At 34.9% G+C, this 20,230-nt stretch overlaps 3 protein-coding genes across 3 annotated transcripts; 1 reads left to right on the top strand and 2 right to left on the bottom strand.

The window, feature by feature from the left end:
* Positions 1-240: 240 nt before the first annotated feature.
* On the bottom strand, positions 241-3,318 carry LOC110690791 (pentatricopeptide repeat-containing protein At3g04760, chloroplastic-like). The gene is made up of 3 exons (XM_021867681.1): positions 2,930-3,318; positions 1,103-1,687; positions 241-976 (listed from the first exon to the last, which is right to left on the bottom strand). Exons 1-3 carry the CDS (start codon positions 3,316-3,318, stop codon positions 241-243), a joined length of 1,710 nt encoding a protein of 569 aa, XP_021723373.1.
* Positions 3,319-6,001: 2,683 nt separating this feature from the next.
* Positions 6,002-12,898, top strand: LOC110690705 (chromatin assembly factor 1 subunit A-B-like). Its single transcript, XM_021867579.1, has 4 exons — positions 6,002-6,538; positions 6,757-7,225; positions 10,359-10,483; positions 12,358-12,898. The coding sequence occupies exons 1-4, from the start codon at positions 6,410-6,412 to the stop codon at positions 12,790-12,792; spliced, it is 1,158 nt and encodes a 385-aa protein (XP_021723271.1). The 5' UTR covers positions 6,002-6,409; the 3' UTR covers positions 12,793-12,898.
* Positions 12,899-14,780: 1,882 nt separating this feature from the next.
* LOC110690706 (probable LRR receptor-like serine/threonine-protein kinase IRK) lies at positions 14,781-18,741 on the bottom strand. Its single transcript, XM_021867580.1, has 2 exons — positions 16,783-18,741; positions 14,781-16,485 (listed from the first exon to the last, which is right to left on the bottom strand). The coding sequence occupies exons 1-2, from the start codon at positions 18,237-18,239 to the stop codon at positions 15,027-15,029; spliced, it is 2,916 nt and encodes a 971-aa protein (XP_021723272.1). The 5' UTR covers positions 18,240-18,741; the 3' UTR covers positions 14,781-15,026.
* Positions 18,742-20,230: the final 1,489 nt, after the last annotated feature.

Below are 20,230 nucleotides of genomic sequence, written 5' to 3' on the forward strand. Positions count from 1 at the left end.
GGGCTGGGATTTACAGTTTATGATGACCTTTCTGTCTCCTTCCATGAACATATTTGACATTCTCCAAAAAAAAAAAAAAAAAAAAAAAATTAACAAATTGCAACATGCTCAATAACAACAAAACTTTCCATTTGATAGGCTGTAGTACAAGATCAATATATCAACAATCAACACTAAGTAATACTTTGTAGTAGAGAACTATACATACAGTGGTTGTGTTATGGACTTATGGAGTTATGATTATCTAATCTGTTGAGAGCTCGAGGGTATTCGGTGTGGAATTATACCAAGCTTTAATGCAGCACCATAGACGTTGCAGGCACCAAGCACAAACCCTTGCCTATTGAACTCATCAATCAAAATGTTAAAGCTAATTTTGCTGGGAAATTTACCAGTTTCACACACAAGAACTAAAATTGATAGTGCTTGGCTAACCTTCCCCTCCTTGCAGAGTCCACGAATGATTCGATTAATTGTGACCATCCTTGGAAAATAACCAGCTTCAATCATCTCTTTCAAGGTAATCAAAGCCATATCAACCTCATTTCTAATACAAAAGGTTTGAATCACCAGATAATAAGTGTCAGGAAAGACAGAATAATCCCAACTCTTCATTTTCGCGTATACTTCATCCACAAATTTGAAGAGATCTTGTTCATTCCAAGATTTCCTGCACAAAACTCTTAACAAGGTGTTCATCATCCTTCCATCCACCTTGAAACCAACCTCGACCATTTCTTTGTAAACCCAATAAGCTGCCATAAATTTACCCCATTTCAACAACCCATGAAGCAAAGTACTGTAACTTATATAATCAGGTACACAACCGCGATCCTTCATTAGCTTCAACAACCCAACCCCTTTCCTTGGTTTCCCTTCTTTGCAATACCCATTAAAGAGAGCATTATAAGTAACCACACCCGGAGTTAATCCCATCGCGATTGCTTCCTCAAGCAGTTCCATGGCCTCACCTGACCTGCCCACTTTACACAAACCATCCATAACAGCAGTGTATGAATATATATCAGGATTAGTACTACTACTACTACTACTACTACTGTCTTCATTATCATTATCTCCCTTTCTCTTCAAACTCATCAACATATCATAAGCTTCTTCTACCCTTCCAACAAAGCACAACCCTTTTAACACACAGTTATAAGTTTGAACATTCGGGTTGCACCCAAGTTCACCCATCATCTCCAACACCTGAAAAGCTCTCTGAAGTCTACCTCTTGAGCATAATGAATTCACCAAGATGGTAAGAGTGACCACATTCGGTCGAAACCCGTTTTCTATCATACAGTCCAGAACTCTTTTCCCTTCATCAGGCAGATTTTTCTTACAGTAACACCTGATAAGTATAGAATAAGTCCAACAGTCTGGTGATAAACCATGCAGTGGCATTTCGTCGAACAGTTTCAAGGCAAGGTCCAACTCCTCAGCCATCACTAAACCCATTAATAAATCATTGATATAACCTATAGTTTTGGACTCACCCTGCTTCTCAATCATAGAATCAAGGATTTTAGACCTTTCTTGAGGTGGGGTTGCTCTAATTTCATCAGCTAATTGTTTAACTTTCGCTTTACTACTATTGTTTTCTTGGTATTCACCTTTCATTTCTGTTAAGCTTAAAGTAGATGAATTTGAAGCAGAACTATATGATTGAATTCTGAAAGTGTAGCTGAAATTCGTAACAGTGAAATTGAAGAGCGATATAATTGAAATTTGGGATGGACAAATTGATAAATTAAGTGTTTTTGATGCAAGATTCTTGGGTTGAAGAAAATGATAGCCATTGAAAAAGAAGTGATTTTTTGTGGAGGTGTTGTTTAAGATTAACAATGGAGGAAGCAATGAGGAGCATCCCACTGAACAAGGCATGAAGATTGACTTTTATTAAGGAAATCCTAAAAATTTTGGACTTTATCTTGAGGTTTTTAAGTTGCTAATATGGACAAATTACATAATTTTCTATGACATATAGAGCTACTCAAGCTACATACGAGAGTTTTATATGGATGATGATGTGTAATTAAGATCTTTGTTTTTACAATGCTCATTTAATTATCAACAAAAAACAACAAAAAAAAAAGCCGGTTGCGAAAATATTCCGAGCATAATTATAAGAAAATGTAATATTCATGCATCGTGTTGGACTAAATCTGAAAATTTTAAGGTACAGCCGCCTGTATCTAGCAAGGTACAGACAAAAAGACGCGGAAAGAACATGTAGTAGTTTTTTAACGAACATAAAATTGTTTTGTAAAGAACATATACCTGTTTTGTAAAGAACATCCAATTTTATGTTTTTTTTATACATCTAAAGAACATCCGTAATATTTATAAAGAACATGACAATATTATGTAATGAACATTATTTATGTATATTCACCATAATAAAAAAAAAAAAATCAAAGAACATTTCACAATAAGTATTAACATTATATCACAAATAATTAAAAGTACATTACACTGACAATTAAAGAACATAAACATATGTTCTTCACTCTTTTTTAATATAAATATGTTACTTTTTACTTTAGATAATATATGTTCTTTACTTTTTAATAGTATATTCTTTTTATTACAACGATATGTTTTTTACATGTGTGTAATATGTTCTTTTCGCGAAGCAGTTATACAATGCAAGGTACCCACGCTTGTAAGAACCACACATTGGAGTAAACCTTTCTCAAAGTCTCACTCGAAAAAGAGAGACAAGATAACTATTTATACAAAAGTAATCTCTTATATTTTATACAAGGAATGAAATGAGTTTCACACAAAAGGAATAATAACTTGAAGCATTTAAAACAAGAGGATTCCATCAAAATGATAGTTACAAATTTATGAACTAGATTTATGATCATATAAAGTTATGTATCATGTCACAAATAATTAATAAATTAGTCTCTAATAATACCTTACTGATTTGCTAAACCTCTTCCAAGACTTAAGATCATTATTATTGTTACTTCTACTAGGCTCTTGTTGCTCTTTCTCAACATGATGATGATCATTTTTCCTCCCTTTCTTCTTCCAAAAAACAGGCCTAAGTAACTTCTTGACAATCTTATGCAAACCATAACCCCAAGACGTACCTCGCTTCCCTTGTTCCACCGGTTGTTGGACCAATGGTGGTGCACCCACGCCTAGGTGTGCACGAAACATCGATGTCCCTGGCTCGGACAAGCTCCTCCTTAGCATGGCTTGGTTGAGTTGAATTTCGACCGATAGACGCTCGTACTCATCAAACAATGTGCTCTTTCGGTTGTCCGTAAAATTCTTAACAGCCACTTCTATTTCGTCCATTTTTATTTTGTTACATTTGATTCTTTTGACACTCTTAGCGTATGTACTAGTACTATATAGTATAGTTGTTCACTCTTTGTTGATTCTTTGGTTTACATAGGAAGGCAACCTAAGAGAGTGTGTGTCAGATTGATTGAAATGAAATAAATGTTTATCAATCAACTTTTTTTTTTTTTATTGTTTTTATTCATCTTAACTTATATTTTGAGGGTTCTTTTCTTTACATGGAAGATGAAAGTAAAATAAAGTGCAAATATATTTCATAGTTAGGGCTTGTTCTCATTGACTGAACTCAGCTGAGCTGAGCTGAACTGAACTGAATTGAACTGAAATGGACTGAAATGAATATTTTATAAGAGAAGGAAATTAGGAGCTGAACTGAACTGAGCTGAGCTGAACTGAACTGAACTGAACTGAACTGAACTGAACTGAATTGAGCTGAACTGAACTGAACTGAACTAAACAGGATTTCAACGTAAGAGAACATACCTTTACTTTAATAATTGAGAAGTCATTAATTATGGGTTTTAAAGTTTATTTATTGGTTAGGATAATTATTAGGGAATTAATAATTAAAGTCTGTTAGCCTTCTTTGTTCTTCATCTTCTACATGAATTTAGTACTCCTAGCCTTTTTGTTCTGTCTTCTCTGTATTTAGTAGGCTAGATTTGTGTTATTCATCAATTTTTAATATGACTTTGACCGCTAACACTCCGGCTTGTTTGATAGGAGAGCCGATACACATATAACCATTGTATGTTGTCCCTACATACATCATTAGAAATTTGACACATTATCAGAAAAGGGTAGAAAATTAGAAGTCAAATATAAATTGACCGTGATAAACATATTCTGTACTCTGTATTTCATAACTACTCGTACTACTTTGTTAATTTCATGTTAACTCAACAATTTTTTAAATGATTCTTAAAAGTATTTTTGTCTAGTTTCGTAAATACTTCGAATATTCTGTTTCGCAGCTTTCCTACTTTCCTAGTACCTCATCGTTTATTTTGTACGAAGAATTTGTACAAGTACTAGTCGTATTCTTTTTAGAAGCTTAACAAGCACTAAAGCAAAGAAGAATCAATTAAAGTGAGTTTTGGAATAATGATCTGGTAATTGATAATTTTGCAAATAAGCTTACTAGTATAACAATATTTATATGGGCAAGATTTTATAAGATTTTGCTCTCTGATTATGGAGTACTTTGTTGTATAGATATTGTAGACCGGGTCCATACAAGACCAATTGTGGAAAAGTTGAACAGTTTGTAACATTTACGAGCATTTAGTTTCATTAATATAGCAACCTCATTATATCAGTGCTGTTCATCAGTCACCAATATGTCCTAGTAAGAGCTTGTTTGATTCACCTTATTTTTGCTTATCTGAACTTATCTGATCTGATCTGGTTTGGTTTGATCTGGTCTGATCTGAATATTAGATTTGACCAAACTTTGACATTAAATGTGCGGTAATTTATACGGAAAAAATATATCAAGTGGGGTCTTGTTAGATTCTTAATAATGTGTATTTATTAATATGTGATTTTCATAATTTTTTTAATTACGAAATTAAAGGAATTTAGCGATTAAAAAATTGCACATAAAACGATGATTTAATTTGTAAAAATAAGGCGAACTAAACAAGATCTTCCCACAATTTTTAAAGAGGTGATGAATAGACAATAAGACAACATTACATGTTCAATTTTTTTATTTTTTTTATAAAAATATCATGTGCGTTTTATGCAACTATTATTCCACATAAATAAAGAAGTTCCGTCAAAAAATAAATAAATAAAGAAGTTAAATTTGGCTTAATTAGCTACAAGGCTACAACTAGAAGCCAATTTCATTTCTTATACTTATGTGTGGTAAAATTGCTATAAATTAAGAAAAATAAATATTACTTCATACATATTAAAATATATATGGTTGTTTTGGATAAAATAAAATTTGATTAATAGAGTGATAGGCCCAATATAATGCGTAAATACAAAAGTCTACTCGTAATTACTAGGACATATTGTCAACTTTTGTCTTATATAAGTAATACCATAAATTATTGTTTTTTAGAGTAAAAGGTATCTTTAGTGGTAGAGCTTCCCTCCCAATTTGAAAAGATCGTGAAATTGATCTCATCATCCGTCTAGCTTTCTAAACATTAAAAATAAAAGGTGTGATCATTATGATGAGTTTTAATGGTTTATACGTTGTTTAGATTGGGATTGAACCAACCGACTGTGAGAGTTGAAATGAAGGGCTATTGCTTGGGGCTCATGAAGGAAGTAAACCCCATTAAGTATCAAAATTCAAGCACTCTCACGCTCCTCTATAAAACATTAAGGCATACGTTCTTTGTATAGGATTTTGTAATATAGCTAGAGGTGATCAAATTAACACCGCAACAAGAGTTGTGGTCAACTTATTAGAAAATTGCACAAAGCAATGTAAAACATTAATACCATATTGTAATTAGTTGTTTGGAACAATGGGGTCTTAGCCAAGAGTTAATTATACTTATATGAATCTTATTTACAAGACAGGAAAATTGCAACGAAAAATCTATTTGTTTATCTATAGCGATTTTACCCATGTCAAAATATTGCGATTTTGCCCCTTGAGGCCTTGATTAACAAATCGAATGTGACGATTTATACCCAAGGGCCAAATCGCATATGATCATCAAACAAACCAGTCTTTTGTGGCGTCAAACCTTGGTCTTTTGGAGTATAGTCAACCTTAGCAATTTGCCCAATTGACCTACGTTTACGTTTCATTTCTTCTGATTGCATAAACCCTAATTTAGTAACGCCTTTCAATTTCCAATTCATTGATGAACTCAAACACCCATCTAATTTCTTCATAAATTTATGCGATCAAAGCAATAATTAATCAGTACCCAATTGTTTCTAATTTAGTATTGGAAAAATAACTCAATTATCAGTTGATCACAGAAACCGTCGAATTTTTTTCGACATTTTTAAGTATGTTGTTTGAACTTGTGGATTGGGATCTTATCTTCTGCAATTAGGGTTTATCTGGGAAATTGATTTGGTTTGTTTTTTGGTTATATCCTTTCTGGAAATGGGCAAGAATGTGATTTTGACAACAATTCTAGTGATTCTGGTTGTTGCCGACGTTTCAAATGCTGCCTTCTTGAGGAATTTCCGGAGATTAGCCGCCACTCCGCCAATTGAAGATCCCAATAAACCAGTAAATTCTTTCTAATTTTGATTTTTGGTTGTTAATCTTATTAATATGTTCATTATTTTTGTGAATTGGAGCTGGAATTTGTTAGATTATGCACATATAACTGAGATTAGCTAGAATACGTTTGAATCTTAGTATACACTGTTTGATTGGTGCTGTTGGTGGTAGAGTTTATATTGATTGGATCTGAATTTGATAATATTTTCGGGGGTGCTGTTCAGGGTACTCCAATTCCGAGTCCGGTTGTACCTGGGAGTCACTCAAGCTCAGTTGATGGAGAGGAGAAGAGTAAGGAAAAGAAGCAAATTGGGCCTCCTCCAGCTACTACTGCTGGGAAGGATGCCTCTAAGGATAAGCAGATGACAAATGATACACATAAGACGCCTGTTACACCGCCAATTGGAGCTAAAGAACATAATAATACAAGTAAGGAAGCTGTGAAGGATAAGGAAAAGGAGGAGGAGAAGAAGGAGGAAGAGAAGGAGAAAGCAGAAGAGAAAGAGGAAGATAAGAAGGAAAAGGAGGAGGAACAGAAAGAGAAAGGAGAAGAGAAAAACAAAGAAGAACCAAAAGAGAAGGCGGAGAGCAAACCCGCTGCACCCGTTGGAAGCAGTGAGAGCTGTGATGAGATAGGGAGAAGGTGCCAGGACTTGAAGTCGATGACTGCTTGTGTCAAGAGTTTTGATTCTGGTAATTTTGGAAATCCTTTCTTGCTTTGCAGTTCTTAATTATGTGTTAGACTCCTAGAATCATTATTCTGTTAAGTTATAATATTTTTGTTTATATATAGTGGGTGGCTAGTGAATATGAAGATTTTGTTAAGAGTTTCACTATCATAGTAATTAAGGTCCTTGCAATTTTTGTGAATAACACTAAAATTTTGGTTTTCTGACTGGAAATTGATGTGTATCCTCGTCCGTGGGATGAATATACTCGTAAGATGCATGGTTTGTTTCCTTCTGATCTTGGTAAGTTTGATTGAGGCTTCTTGCCAGAGCAAATTGTAGTAAGTTGATAACAATATAACATGAAAGTAGGTAACAAATTTGTCATGGATGGGCCCACAAAATTGTAGTAGTCACCCCATAAATATGGAGGAGAACTTGTGTCAACATTCAACAACTTTTTGCTCATTATTAATTGATGAGATCTTCTCTCTCCTTTTGTATCTTTGTGATAAACTCAAACTCTAACTGTCTTTGTTCCAGATTAAGACTGAACTCCTTGATTTCATTTAGCTTTGTGATTAGTGAATCAAGTATTTATCTTTTTCTTGCATTTCATTGATATCCCAAAACCCCCAAAAATAGCATCTTAAAACGTGAGAAAATTTAGGATATCTAAATGATTTGGTGATGAATTTGAATCAAAGTGGTATTAACAGCCTAGGACATTTATTTTGTGATACATTTTCAATCTTTAATTTACTTCTTCAATTTTCTCTCTCCTCCTCTCTTCTCTCTATCCTATCCAAAAGCTTTCACTTATAGCTCAGCAAAGTTTGAAACTTTCACCTTTTTTCACTCAACTAGTCAACTATAAATATCTAACCTCTTTTATAACAAGATGGGTGATAGGTTAATGTATGATGATGCCATGATGAGTATAGAAAGGGGAGTGAGTATGGCTCTTTCAAAATGCAAAAGCTAGGAAGGACCTTAGAAAAGATTATTAATTGAATATTTCAAGTTTTGAAATACTTTGGACTCATAGGAAGTCCTAACGTAAGGGGTATAAATCCAAAGAACAATGGTGTTCATATCAAGTAACTCTAAAGCACCTCGGTATTTATGGAGGATGAGCTAACCTTGGATGAGTTGGATCCTTTATTTTTGACGAATTCAAGTTTGATTTTAGTGCGTCTATTTATGATATGAATTGATATTTCTGGCTTATTTATTATATTTCATGAGGAAGTGCATCCTTCTTACTCTTCTTCATGCCACAAGGTTTTTAAATTTCACGCTGGTATGCATTATGATAGTAATCCTGCGCGTCTTTGAATAGTAGAAGTGGACTCTGAACATGATTATGATGCTAATATGATTCATTCTACATTAACTTATGATGACCTGGGTATTTGTATTAGACTGCGCTCATTGAATGCGGCTTTGATGAAGCTCCTCTTATGTTTGGTTCTTGTTTACCATATGGGGTTGGAAAGAGAGAAATAAGAAAACGTTTTGAGGGGAATGTTTTCTTTTATGGTGCCTTGTTTGATTCATGCAACCTAAGATTATAGTTTAAAATGTTTTTTCTCTACAAAAATTGCATTACATTATTGTCGATACATTTCCTTGAATAGTGATGGCTCTATCAATCTTGGAAAACTTCTTGGTTGTCATATAGCTCTCATTTTGGATGCTTAGCTAGAAGACTCAAAAATTTGCTCGATTTGATTTTGTTCTTTACATTATGTGGGTTTACTTGTATTATGATTGCATCACCACTGGATTGGCAATCTTTGTGCTTAATCCAGGTGCATACAATGGTTGTAGATGGTTTTCTTCAATTAGGCTTTGTTGTTTCTAATAAAGACGTCATCATCTGATTTATTGTGTTGGTTTTTGTTGTCACCTATAGGATTTGATGTCAACTACTCAACTGCTTTTAAGAGAAAGGATATGATGTTGGAATATTCATTAGATCTATGGATTAAATCTAGATGTTCGACTAGGTTTCAAAATGGTGTTGATTTTTTGAGATAACGGATGTTTGGCCGGCTACTTTATGTTATGATGTGGCTTAGTTGAATAGGGGCTATCCTTATGTCTTGGGATTACTTTTGATGATCAAACAAGTAGACATTAAAGCAAAGGTGAAAAAATATACTAGGGCTCTTAGATTTGGGTCAAAATTGGGCAGCAATGTCTTCTTCATTAAAATGTTTTTCAAGGTGATTCTGCTTAGAGAAGGGTTCAGTGCTTTCCATCCTAGGTCATAAGATAAGATCCAACTTAAAATAAGCAAGATATGACCATTTGAAGTTTTGCTGTTGAAACCTCCTAGTCGTGCAAAATTGCACATTGAAGATGAGAAAAACCTTCAATTCGCACGATTGGTCGAACCAAAATTAAACTTGCATCTTTGTTATAATAAGAAAGTATCTCAACCATTTATTTGAGCTGCTGAAACTTCCTGTTGTATAACTGGTCGGAATCTTAGAAGTTAGAAAAGGAGAACAACAAGAGACATAATGCCTTAGTTTTTATGATATGAGCCCTTATGCTTTTCATAGGTAGTAGAAGCCCGAGTCTAATTTTTCTTTGTTGAATAAGTGCTTCTATTAGCCCTCTTGTTCCTGTTATCATCTATGGTAACATTGCTAAAACTGTCGTGGACTCATAGTGCATTAATAAGGACTGTATAATGTTGTCAGTTTCTTGCAATATGTAATTGGTCATTTCCTCTCTGATCTATTTTTTAAGAATAAGGCAAAGTGGCTAACTTTTGGGCGTTATCTACTGCCTAAGCGTAACACTCAATAAATAAGGTGAATCATGCTTAAAGCCTACATTTGCCACATTAATGGTGGTTAGGTGGTTAGCACTTCTGCCGTTCAGAGTTTTAAATTGTGTAAAGGGGTGCTAAATCTCCAATATGCATGTGTCATGGCTGCATGAATCTTTCTTCCGCAGCTCCCCTTAGGTGGTAAACTGCGGGGATTCTAATGAGAAATTAGGGCATTGGTACACTGCGGTATGATATGCTAATGGATATGTATTTATGTTTACCATTTTATATGATATTTGTACTTTCAACTGATATGGGTTAAAAGAGCTGGGGAGTTTTTTCATTTTGTTAAATCTTACCCTTGTATCAGATTCAAAGGCTTTGGTCCTCCTCATACAGAACAAAGGGGATATTAGCTTGAAAGTGGATGTCTCTGCAATGTCTTCTGGGAGTAAACAAAAGGTGATAACTGTCCCAAAGCTTAAGAGTAAACAGGTAAGACTTTAGACTTAAGCCTGGTCTGCACTTCTAATTTCATATCCAAAAGTTGAGCATTACCAAACTTTATCATGTGCAATCATTAACCGCTTTGCTCTCAATGCTTAATTGATTAGGATCACCTATCAGCCTTACTAGCTTAATAATTGCTGTTTTTAACTGCCTGAACTTGTAAATTGTCATTGTGTCTTCCTGTTCTTTGTTTAATATATCTGCACTTCAGAGTATGCCTGAAGTTTGGGACTCTCTAGAGAATTTATCAAATAACATTTGAATTAGAAGTAAAAAATAGGAATATGTTTGTTCTGTGCTCTGGTGGCTATAGTAACTGTCTTGGCAGTTTGGACATTAATCCCTATGCTTTGTACCAACCTTCTGTTGGAGTTGGATAATCATATGAGAAAAACAAGTTTATATCCTATATTAACAAGATTTGTGAATATAGGGGTAGTAATGTCATTTCACGAGAAACTTGGGGGGCAGATATGTAAAGTCAAGTGTAACCAACTAATTTGCCCAGTAAATGCCGTTTACAATACAACTTCATGACGTTTACAATACAACTTCATGACGTTTACCACTATAGTTAACTGGGAAACATCAATGTGACCTGAAAGAGCAAATCATTTTCAAATCAGACTCACCATTAACAAGATCTCAACTCTCAATGAATGATTAACACCTATCATTTAGGGTTAATCGTGCCCCTAATTTATGTATTTTTCTTAGGGTTTTTCATTAAATTTGGCGGCGTTGGAGATGGTGTTGCTGGGGTTGAGCATGGTGTTTGTTATGGTGTTGTGTTGGGGGTCCATTCGCCGTTGATGATGACAGATTGACAGAGGTTGAAGAAGATGAGAAAGGTTGGAGAAGGGATGATGAATATGGAAAGAGGAGGAGGAGAAGTCAGATGTACTTGTGTTTTTTCTCTCCTAAGTTCAAGACTCTGACATACAAGTTACTAACACCGTCAAAGTTAGTCCATCTCACTAACATTAGCACTAGTAATATAAAATGAATAAATAACAAATTCCATGGCATATAATTTCAACAATGCCACTATATTAACAAAAGTTGTTAATATTGGATATTAATGGGGACCGACTCTAATCATATATCATTTCCAGCTAATTGTTAGCAGCATAGCATCAATCTGACTTAGTGATGGGTATGACTTCGGTCACATGCTTGATGTACATGATTTAACATATTATTGAGAGGTGTCTTAACATCGATTGTTGCTTCAGTCAAGCTGCTTAAAAAGGATGTGATTTAATAGAGTAGTAGGGTAGTGCTGGTAGTCTCGCTTATTATTTTCAAATTTAGGATTTGCCACAAATGTTAATGCTGGAATATTGGTTGTGCATCAGTGCATTATCACCTGAGATTTCATTGTTGAGATATTTTAAAATGGATAAGTGAATATTGGGGACTGAAGTCTATTTTATTGTATGCAGCCACTCTGCAAAAGCTAAAAATCTGATTTGAGATTTTGCCAACTAGGGTATTTTTGGGAACGATGTAGATATTTATAACCCAAAAAACATATGTGAAAAACAATGAGTGGCATTCTTATTAAGGAAGTGTAAAATACATTTACGGACAGAGATTTATATCGTAGCCATACTATTTGAAGAATTGTCTATTTATGCTTCTTGGGTATCTGTTAAGATTCTAATTTTGGATGATATCTGAATTCTGAAGCCTAGTGTTTTATAAAATGAGTGAATGCAAGTTAGTGTAAAAATCAGTTTATCGCTTTATCACTAGTGCAAACTTGAACTCAATAGAGTAATAGCTAAAAATATTAACTGGAGATCCTCAAATAGTCAAATTACAATTTTAATACTTCTTGCCTATGTGTTACTCAGATGGAAATGTCATTGGCTGATGGTGGAATCAATGAGATCACACTAAATGCCGGTTATGGAAATTGTGTGCTACATGTAGGCACTCCTGCATCACAAGGGAATTATTTTCAATTACTACCATCATATTCCAAGTTCATGACTCCTACATATGGTGCCTACTTGGTACTAGTGATAACCTTAATAGCTGGAGGGGTGTTAGGTTGTTGCTGGTTCTGTAAAAGGAAAGCACAACGTGATATTCCATACCAGGAACTCGAATTGAGTATGCCAGAATCAGCTGTTGCTGCAGAAACAGTAGAAGGATGGGATGAGGTTTGGGATGATGACTGGGATGAAGAGAATGCTGTTAGATCACCTGGAGGCCATAGAATTTCTGCAAATGGTCTGACAGCTCGGAACTCAAAAAAAGATGACTGGGAAGATTGGGATGATTAGAAAATTTTGGCACAACTTTAAAATGTTGTATTGTGGGAGTTTTGCATAGTAAAACATCTGGGGGTAAAAACCCTTTATTATAGTACCATGTGTTTACATATATATATATATATATATATATATATATATATATATATATATATATATATATATATATATATATATATATATAGTGGGTTTATAGTGAAAGCAGCTTGAGTTTTTTGACATTTTATTTTTGATGGACAGTTTTTTGACAATTTTGACCCCATTGTATATGCAAAAGTTGATTTATGGAAGTTTTGATTGATTCTTATAGTTATACCAGTTTCTTCTTACTTTCTTTGCCTTGAAAGAGAATTAACATATCCTTTTGACTTGAGAGCTACTCCTTTTGTGGACCATTCAACTTTTGGTCCCTTTTCTGCCTGCGAGATAATATGTTTAGTCATTACTCATTAGACTCTAATTGAAGCTCAAAATGAAAAACAATATACCTGAGTATTTGTATAGTCGATGTTACCAAATGGTGACTTGATTGACGCTTACAAGCTCTCCCTCGCGTGTCCCTCTGATGTGTGGACAAGCGTGGGACATGAGCCAATCACACCACTGCTAGTGCTAGCTTTGGCAAAATTAATTTGTCAAAAACATGTCTGTTTTATGCATCCTGTGAGAGTTTAGAATAGCTATTCAATCAGCTTAAACTTTTTAAAAGCAGAGGGGAGTGGTGTTGAATAAGTTATTAAAGCTTAGTGGAACAACCCAGTCCCAAAAAAAAGGATATACAAAAATATGAGTAGGGTTCTAATCGCAAAATATCAATTTGAAAAAAAGTTCATATAATTCACAAAGAATAATGATGGAGACGAAATTGTGTAAATTAGTTTAGTTCATGTATAGATTTTGATTTTTGTAGCTGGATAATGTTTCTTGTAGCATGCAATGTACGTTGTAGGCTTATAGTAGATACAGGTAATTTGTGTCTAATTGAAGCAATGTTTTTAGTTTTGAAGCCGACCCCGATATTGGTCCAGACCCGACCCCGAGTACCCTTGATTGTTTGGTGCCTCCTACATGAGTAACACGACCCCATTCATGAAAAACAAAAAAGCATAACAACTTTCATTTCATACACTAACCATATATGATAACGATTTGCTTTTACTTAGGTACATTTTTTTTTTGAAAATAAAAATAAAAATACAACAATAGTAAAGCACATGTCATAAGACAGTTGATGAGGTCCCCTTAAGGTGGAACATCATTTGATTGAGATTTGAGCATGAAATATAACTTGAAAACTAAGGTGTAATAATTATGTCAAATGTTATAATTCAAAGTGTTAAGTGTTGGGAGTGATAGTGCGTGAAGTTGAAGGTAATTCGCATGCATCAATTAATTTATACGTACTACCTGCACGTCTACGGCGTGTGCTATGTCTACTAATTATGATGTTTGTTTATTTTATTATTATTTGTTTTTTAACTGTGAATGAATCCAAATTATGTCTTAATTTTGTTGCTTAAGTCTGCTTTTCTTTCTGCGCAATTTTTCTTCTTCTTGTCGGGAAGTTTAACCACCTTGTGCATTCATTTCAAGACTAACCTCGGACTTGGGGAAAAAAAAATACTGAGTAGTAAAAGAGTTTAATCGTGTTTGGAAATTAAACATTCAAAAATAATATACGTGACTTTATTACGTGGTGGGGTGTTGACAATAATGAGCTTTTTTGTACGAAAATTCTTGTTTCTGAAAGTTTTGCAAGCAATTTAGAGTGGTTGTTTTTGACTCCGGAGTTTCAGTTTAATTGTTGTTTCAGAGAATACATACATAGCTTGATCTTGCACTTCATACTTAGGTGTTACATTGCTTTCAAGAAGAATCTTGAGGTTTAAGGTGTCAATATGATTAAGCAGTTGAAGTTAACTGATGTATATCAGTATATGTCACAGTTTCAGACGTAAATTTATCTGATGAAATTATATTTGCAATGAACACAGCCAAAATTTGAGTATGCTGTATGCAGAACGATACTCAAAAAAACCGCTATATGTGGTGCCAAACACACCAAAAAGGATTACATCAAACAAATATGCCAAAAAAACAATTGACAAAAGATGTTGAAAGGGAAATGACATTTGCTATATACCCTCTTCTTCCTGTTGCTTCACAAACCAAAATATAACTAATTTGACCTTTTTGTCGCTTCAAAGCCACCATATACATTCCTCTTAATGTGGTATAAGACTAACCTAAACCTGTTCGATCTCCTCATCTCGTCCTTCTGAAGGGCATTGGATGAGTTCCAAAATATTAACCACTTCTGCCATGTCTGGCCGATTTGATGGAACTTGGGATGCACATATCAAACCAAGCTTTATCACTGGAATAACCTCTTCTGCGACAAAATTCCCTTGAAGTCTCTGATCGATGCAGTCCTCTGCCTTTCCCTCCTCGAGTGCTCCTCTAACCATCTCAGCAAGCACAACAACATCATCTTCCATGTATTCTACTGGCTTCCTTCCAGTTACAATCTCAAGGACTAAAATTCCAAAGCCATAAACGTCACATTTTTCTGTTATCTTGACAGTTTTACAGGCAAATTCAGGCGCCATGTACCCAAGTGCACTCTGAATCTTGCTGCTCAAAATATAACGGTCTAGCATAGGCAACAACCTTGCTAACCCAAAGTCTCCAACCTTAGCTTCGTCAGAGTTGTCAATCAGAATATTTGAGGATTTGAGATTATAGTGAACTATGTTCATTTTATGCAGATGGTCTAAACCCTTTGCCAACCCAACAACTATATTGAACCTTTGGTGCCACGAGAGAGATGTTCTGCTAGGATCTTCGTGAAGGTGCTTGAACAAACTCCCACCCGGAACATACTCGTTGATCAGGAGTTGCAAAGAAGGGGTCCAGTAATACCCTTCTAGAGACACAAGATTATGGTGCCTCACTTTGCCTAGCTTCTTGACCTCCCTCTCAAACTCTTCTTGAGACTTGATTAAGCTTGAGATGTTGAGCTTCTTGATTGCAACTGAGCGCCCATCTCCTAGAACCGTATGGTAAACCACTCCGAAGCCTCCACGACCTAGCTCAGAGTCCTTGTTGAGGAGAGCATGAGCCCCCGATCCAAAATCAGCTTCACCAGAGAACATGACTAGTTTTCCATATTGGGAATCACTCATTGGAGAACCACTGAACTCATCTTTGCCAGAGAATTCCATTGGGGCAGCCAATTGATGAGAAGAATTTCGGACATGGAGGTTGAGGAGAGAAATGATCACCACACCAAGGAAGATAAAAGCAGCAGCACCAATGGCAATTAAAGCTGAGACACTGAGCATAAGCTTCTTGTGATGGGAATTTGAAGGGAAAGAGTCATCATCAGAATTAGTTGATGGATTTGGGTTGAGGACAATGGGCTTAGGGTGGACTGCAGGGCAAGACTGATTAACAACTGATCCACACAGGGATGGATTGCCATAGACTGATGTGAGAGGAATGGAATCAAAGAAGCCACCCGCGGGAAGTTCCCCTTCAAGGTTGTTGTTCGAAACGTTGAAGACAGTTAAGTGGGAAAGATCAGTAAGCTCTTTTGGTAAGTTGCCAGAGAGATTGTTATAGGACAAATCAGCAATCTCAAGGTTGGTCAATTTTGCTATCGTAGGAGGTACAGGACCTGTGAGATTGTTCTTTGACAGGACTCTGCACATTTTCAGTTCAATCACATAAACCTTGTTAGATACTCGAATCAAATGTCTACAATTATAAAGTTTTCACTGCATAATTCAACATCATGTACTATATATTTCTGTAGAGTAACAATGCACATTTTAGTGAAGCAATTTCTCAAGCAGAACACCCATATACTAAAAACAGAAATATGATATCTCAAGCAGAACACCAGCAGCAAAAATAAAACTTCTAATATAAGTTAATCTATCAATTAAGCTTAGAAAAACATTTAACAAAATGTAACAAGATGCACAGGATAAAACTTACAATGCTGTCAAGGATGAGCAGTTCTCAATCTGAGGTGGGATATGCCCGGTTAAGCGATTCCCTCCGAGCCTAAGCTCTCTAAGCGCGATTGCACCTCCAATTTCCGAAGGGATGCTACCATTTAGCATATTGTAACTCAGGTCAATAACCTGAATCATATTCAAGTCACCCACAGTACTTGGAATTGAGCCTATTAGCAAATTGCCAGACATATCTAAAAACTGTAAGCCTCTAAAAGCCTTAATCTCAGATGGAATCACACCGGATAACTCGTTCGAAGATAAGTCCAGAACCTGAAGGCTCTGATAAGACAATGCATTTGTTCTAAGAGAAGGAAACTCAATCATTCCTTTGAATTTATTCCTAGACAATGAGAATTTCTGTAAACCCATCTCAAAAATCCAGTTAGGCATTTTCCCTTTTAACAAATTCTTACTAACATCAAGAGCCAGAAGATTATCACAGTTCATCAGAGATTGAGGCAATCCACCAGTGATTCCATTAGAGGATAAATTCAATTCCTTCAATGATCTATTATTCCCTAAAGTAAAAGGGATTCTTCCAAAGAATCGATTCGTCGAAAGATCCAAACTTTCAAGGCTTTGCATATGCCCAATCCAATCAGGAACTTCCCCACTCAGTAAATTTCCATTCAAACTTACTGAACTACACATATTAAGCTTCTGCAATGATTCTGGAATCACCCCAGAAAATGAATTTTCACCAAAATTAACTGACTGCAACTGTAAACAGCTCCCAATATCTTCAGGTAAAACCCCAGAAAATGCATTCTTCCTTAGACTAATCACCCTCAAACTGTACATTCCTCCAAACCCTTGAGGAATTTCACCTTCCAACAGATTATCAGACAAATCAAGGGACTGCAACCCATTCAAAGACCAAATCTTTTCAGGCAGATTACCCGAAATTCGATTCGACGACAGGTTAACAGACTGTAATGTCATACAGGAGCTCAAAGATTCTGGTAATACACCAGATAACCCATTATTAGCAAAAGAAACAGACTTTAAAGACCCACATTGTTCAAAAAGCTCACTAGGAATAGACCCAGATAGATTATTTCCACTCAAATCAATAGATTGCAACCCCCAAAGATGAGCAAACTCAGGATTAACGCTCCCAGAAAGATTATTATTAGCAAGTGAGATTATTTGAAGGGATTGAAGCCGCAAAAGACCTCGGCTAATCTGACCAGAAAGATAAAAATTATCAAGATTAAGCTGAGTAACCCTGTTAGTAGCAGGATCACATCTAATACCATCCCATTTACAAGGACTATCATCACTTTCATTCCAAGACACTAACTTTAATTCTGGGTCTTGAAGACCTGCCTTAAAAACTATTAACCCAAGAACATCATCATTCAATGCATCCAAACATAGCACAACAGAGGGTATTATTAGCAGCAGAAACAACAGCAAAAATTTCACTACCATTTTTTTTTGGCTATTTTTGAAGGTAAAGATTCAATCTTTCTGGGTTAAAATGCCAGAAAAAGGAAGGGTAAGATAGATCAAAGATGAAGCAAATGTACCCAATTGGGAGAATACATGGTTTAATTTTTTAAGGGTATATTGCCCTAAAATTGAAGGGCACTTGAGTTTAAAGCAAAAAAAAAACACAGAAACAAAAAGGGGAAAATGAGAATGTATTGATAAATACTCCTAAACAAGAAGCTAACAAACAAGGTAGGAGATTTTTCACTAATTTTTTTTTGGTTGAGTTGTTCTAATTAAAGGAAAAAAGAAACGAGGAAGAACAAAAGAAAGGAGAGTGAGAGAGTGACTGCAGCAGAGATCTTAGTTGAGAAGGGCCAAAATGGAAGATTTTGGAGGAGAGAGAAATTGGAATGTGGGACAGTCAAGGGAATAATTTGGAGAGCCCAAAGCTTTTTATATTGCTTTTTTTATTAGTTTGTCTAAAATCAAGTATTATTGCATTATGGTACATGTTAAGATCGTATATTACTGTACACCGTATTACTTTTGTTGATGCAAATTATAGTAGATTAGTTGGTTAAAATTTTTGAAACAACAATTTAGATTTAGGCTCAAATCATACATTGTTTGTGTTTATGGTTCCTTTTATATACGAGGATAGGAATAGGAGTATACGTGTTAAGTATATACATTATACTAGGATGCGTTATACTCTTTTACTTACGACTTTAAGGGTCGTTCTTTTCAACTTAATTTCAGTTCAGTTCAATTCAGCTCTAGTCAGTTCAATTCAGTTTAGATCCTAATTTCCTTATTTCATAAACAATTTATTTCAGCTCATTTTAGTTCAATTTAGCTTAGTTTAGTTAATCAAAACAGGCCCTAAATTAAAATTATACCGTTTATGTGATCCTGATTAAACCAAAACTCTTAGGACCTTTATAATCTAATATTTGTAACCTCAAAGTTACATGGTAAATTCCTCTCCAACTTTACCAAGAACAACTTGATATCCTATCAACGTTAATTAGTTATTGCATACTGTAAATAAAATAAAGTACGTTGAGATTTGAGTATAAAGATGTAGTATGTCCACTGGTACTTTGTCCTAGAGTGAAATTTGAAGAGAGAGAACATGGTTATTTTTTAATTTTTTTTTTTAATAAAATAAATAAATAAAGGGTAAAGAAGGAAGGGAGCGAGTGGACTTCTTACAAAGCAAACGGCGTAAAGAACGCCAAGCAGTGAAGTGGGGTTTGTGTCTTAAATTACCTTCCTATTTTTAATTTTTTTATTATTATAAAATTTAATGGAAATAAAAAGGTGAGAGCATTTAATTTAATGCAATTAAATACTGAAGTAGTGTCAGTTAGACAGTTACAGAGAGAGGGAGAGAATTAAATGCATCAGAATTAAATTAATTAGTCTGAAATATAATTAATGACATAGGTTTAGTATGTATGTATGTATTGTGAATTTGTGAATTGTGATGTGGGTAGGGGTGAAACAAATTCGGGTTAAAACCGAACCGAACCGAATAAGAAATATGGTTCGGTTTTTTTTTGAAGTGGTTCGGTTCGGTTTTTTAAAAAAAAAATATTTCGATTTTCGGTTTGGTTTTGGTTTGAGGAAATGGAAAACCGAAAAAAACCGAAAATCGAAATTTAGGCCCAGATTTACCCTAAGTATATAAGGAAAAAAAAAAAAAACCCTAACCCTCATTCTCTGATTCTCTCTCCTGACTTCCTCAGTTCCTCGCCTCTTACCCTACCCTCATTGCGAATTTCTCAGTCTCTCACCCTCACTTTCTCAGTTTCTCAATCATCTCTTTTGTGTTTCTCAGAATTCTCACTCTCCATCGTTCACCGGCACTCGTTCAGGCGTTCACTGTGACACCGTCTACCGTCCAAAGGTATGCTTTTAAGTTTTGATTATGCTTGATGTTCATATTTTTTTAGGGTTTTAATTATGATTAGTGTTAAATGTTA

The sequence above is a fragment of the Chenopodium quinoa genome, unplaced genomic scaffold (assembly GCF_001683475.1).
Source record: "Chenopodium quinoa cultivar QQ74 unplaced genomic scaffold, ASM168347v1, whole genome shotgun sequence".
Taxonomy (NCBI): domain Eukaryota; kingdom Viridiplantae; phylum Streptophyta; class Magnoliopsida; order Caryophyllales; family Amaranthaceae; genus Chenopodium; species Chenopodium quinoa.

Bases quoted from the DNA above. Each gene is read 5' to 3' on its own strand.
- LOC110690791 (XM_021867681.1), bottom strand. From the start codon at position 3,318: ATGGACGAAATAGAAGTGGCTGTTAAGAATTTTACGGACAACCGAAAG. The intron at 1,688-2,929 runs GTATTATTAGAG...TACGAATTTCAG, and splicing joins AGGTTTAGCAAATCAGTAAG to CTACACTTTCAGAATTCAAT. The intron at 977-1,102 runs GTTGATGAGTTT...TAAAGTGGGCAG, and splicing joins GTAGAAGAAGCTTATGATAT to GTCAGGTGAGGCCATGGAAC.
- LOC110690705 (XM_021867579.1), top strand. From the start codon at position 6,410: ATGGGCAAGAATGTGATTTTGACAACAATTCTAGTGATTCTGGTTGTT. The intron at 6,539-6,756 runs GTAAATTCTTTC...GGTGCTGTTCAG, and splicing joins TTGAAGATCCCAATAAACCA to GGTACTCCAATTCCGAGTCC. The intron at 7,226-10,358 runs GTAATTTTGGAA...CCCTTGTATCAG, and splicing joins TGTCAAGAGTTTTGATTCTG to ATTCAAAGGCTTTGGTCCTC.
- LOC110690706 (XM_021867580.1), bottom strand. From the start codon at position 18,239: ATGGTAGTGAAATTTTTGCTGTTGTTTCTGCTGCTAATAATACCCTCT. The intron at 16,486-16,782 runs GTAAGTTTTATC...GAAAATGTGCAG, and splicing joins TGCTCATCCTTGACAGCATT to AGTCCTGTCAAAGAACAATC.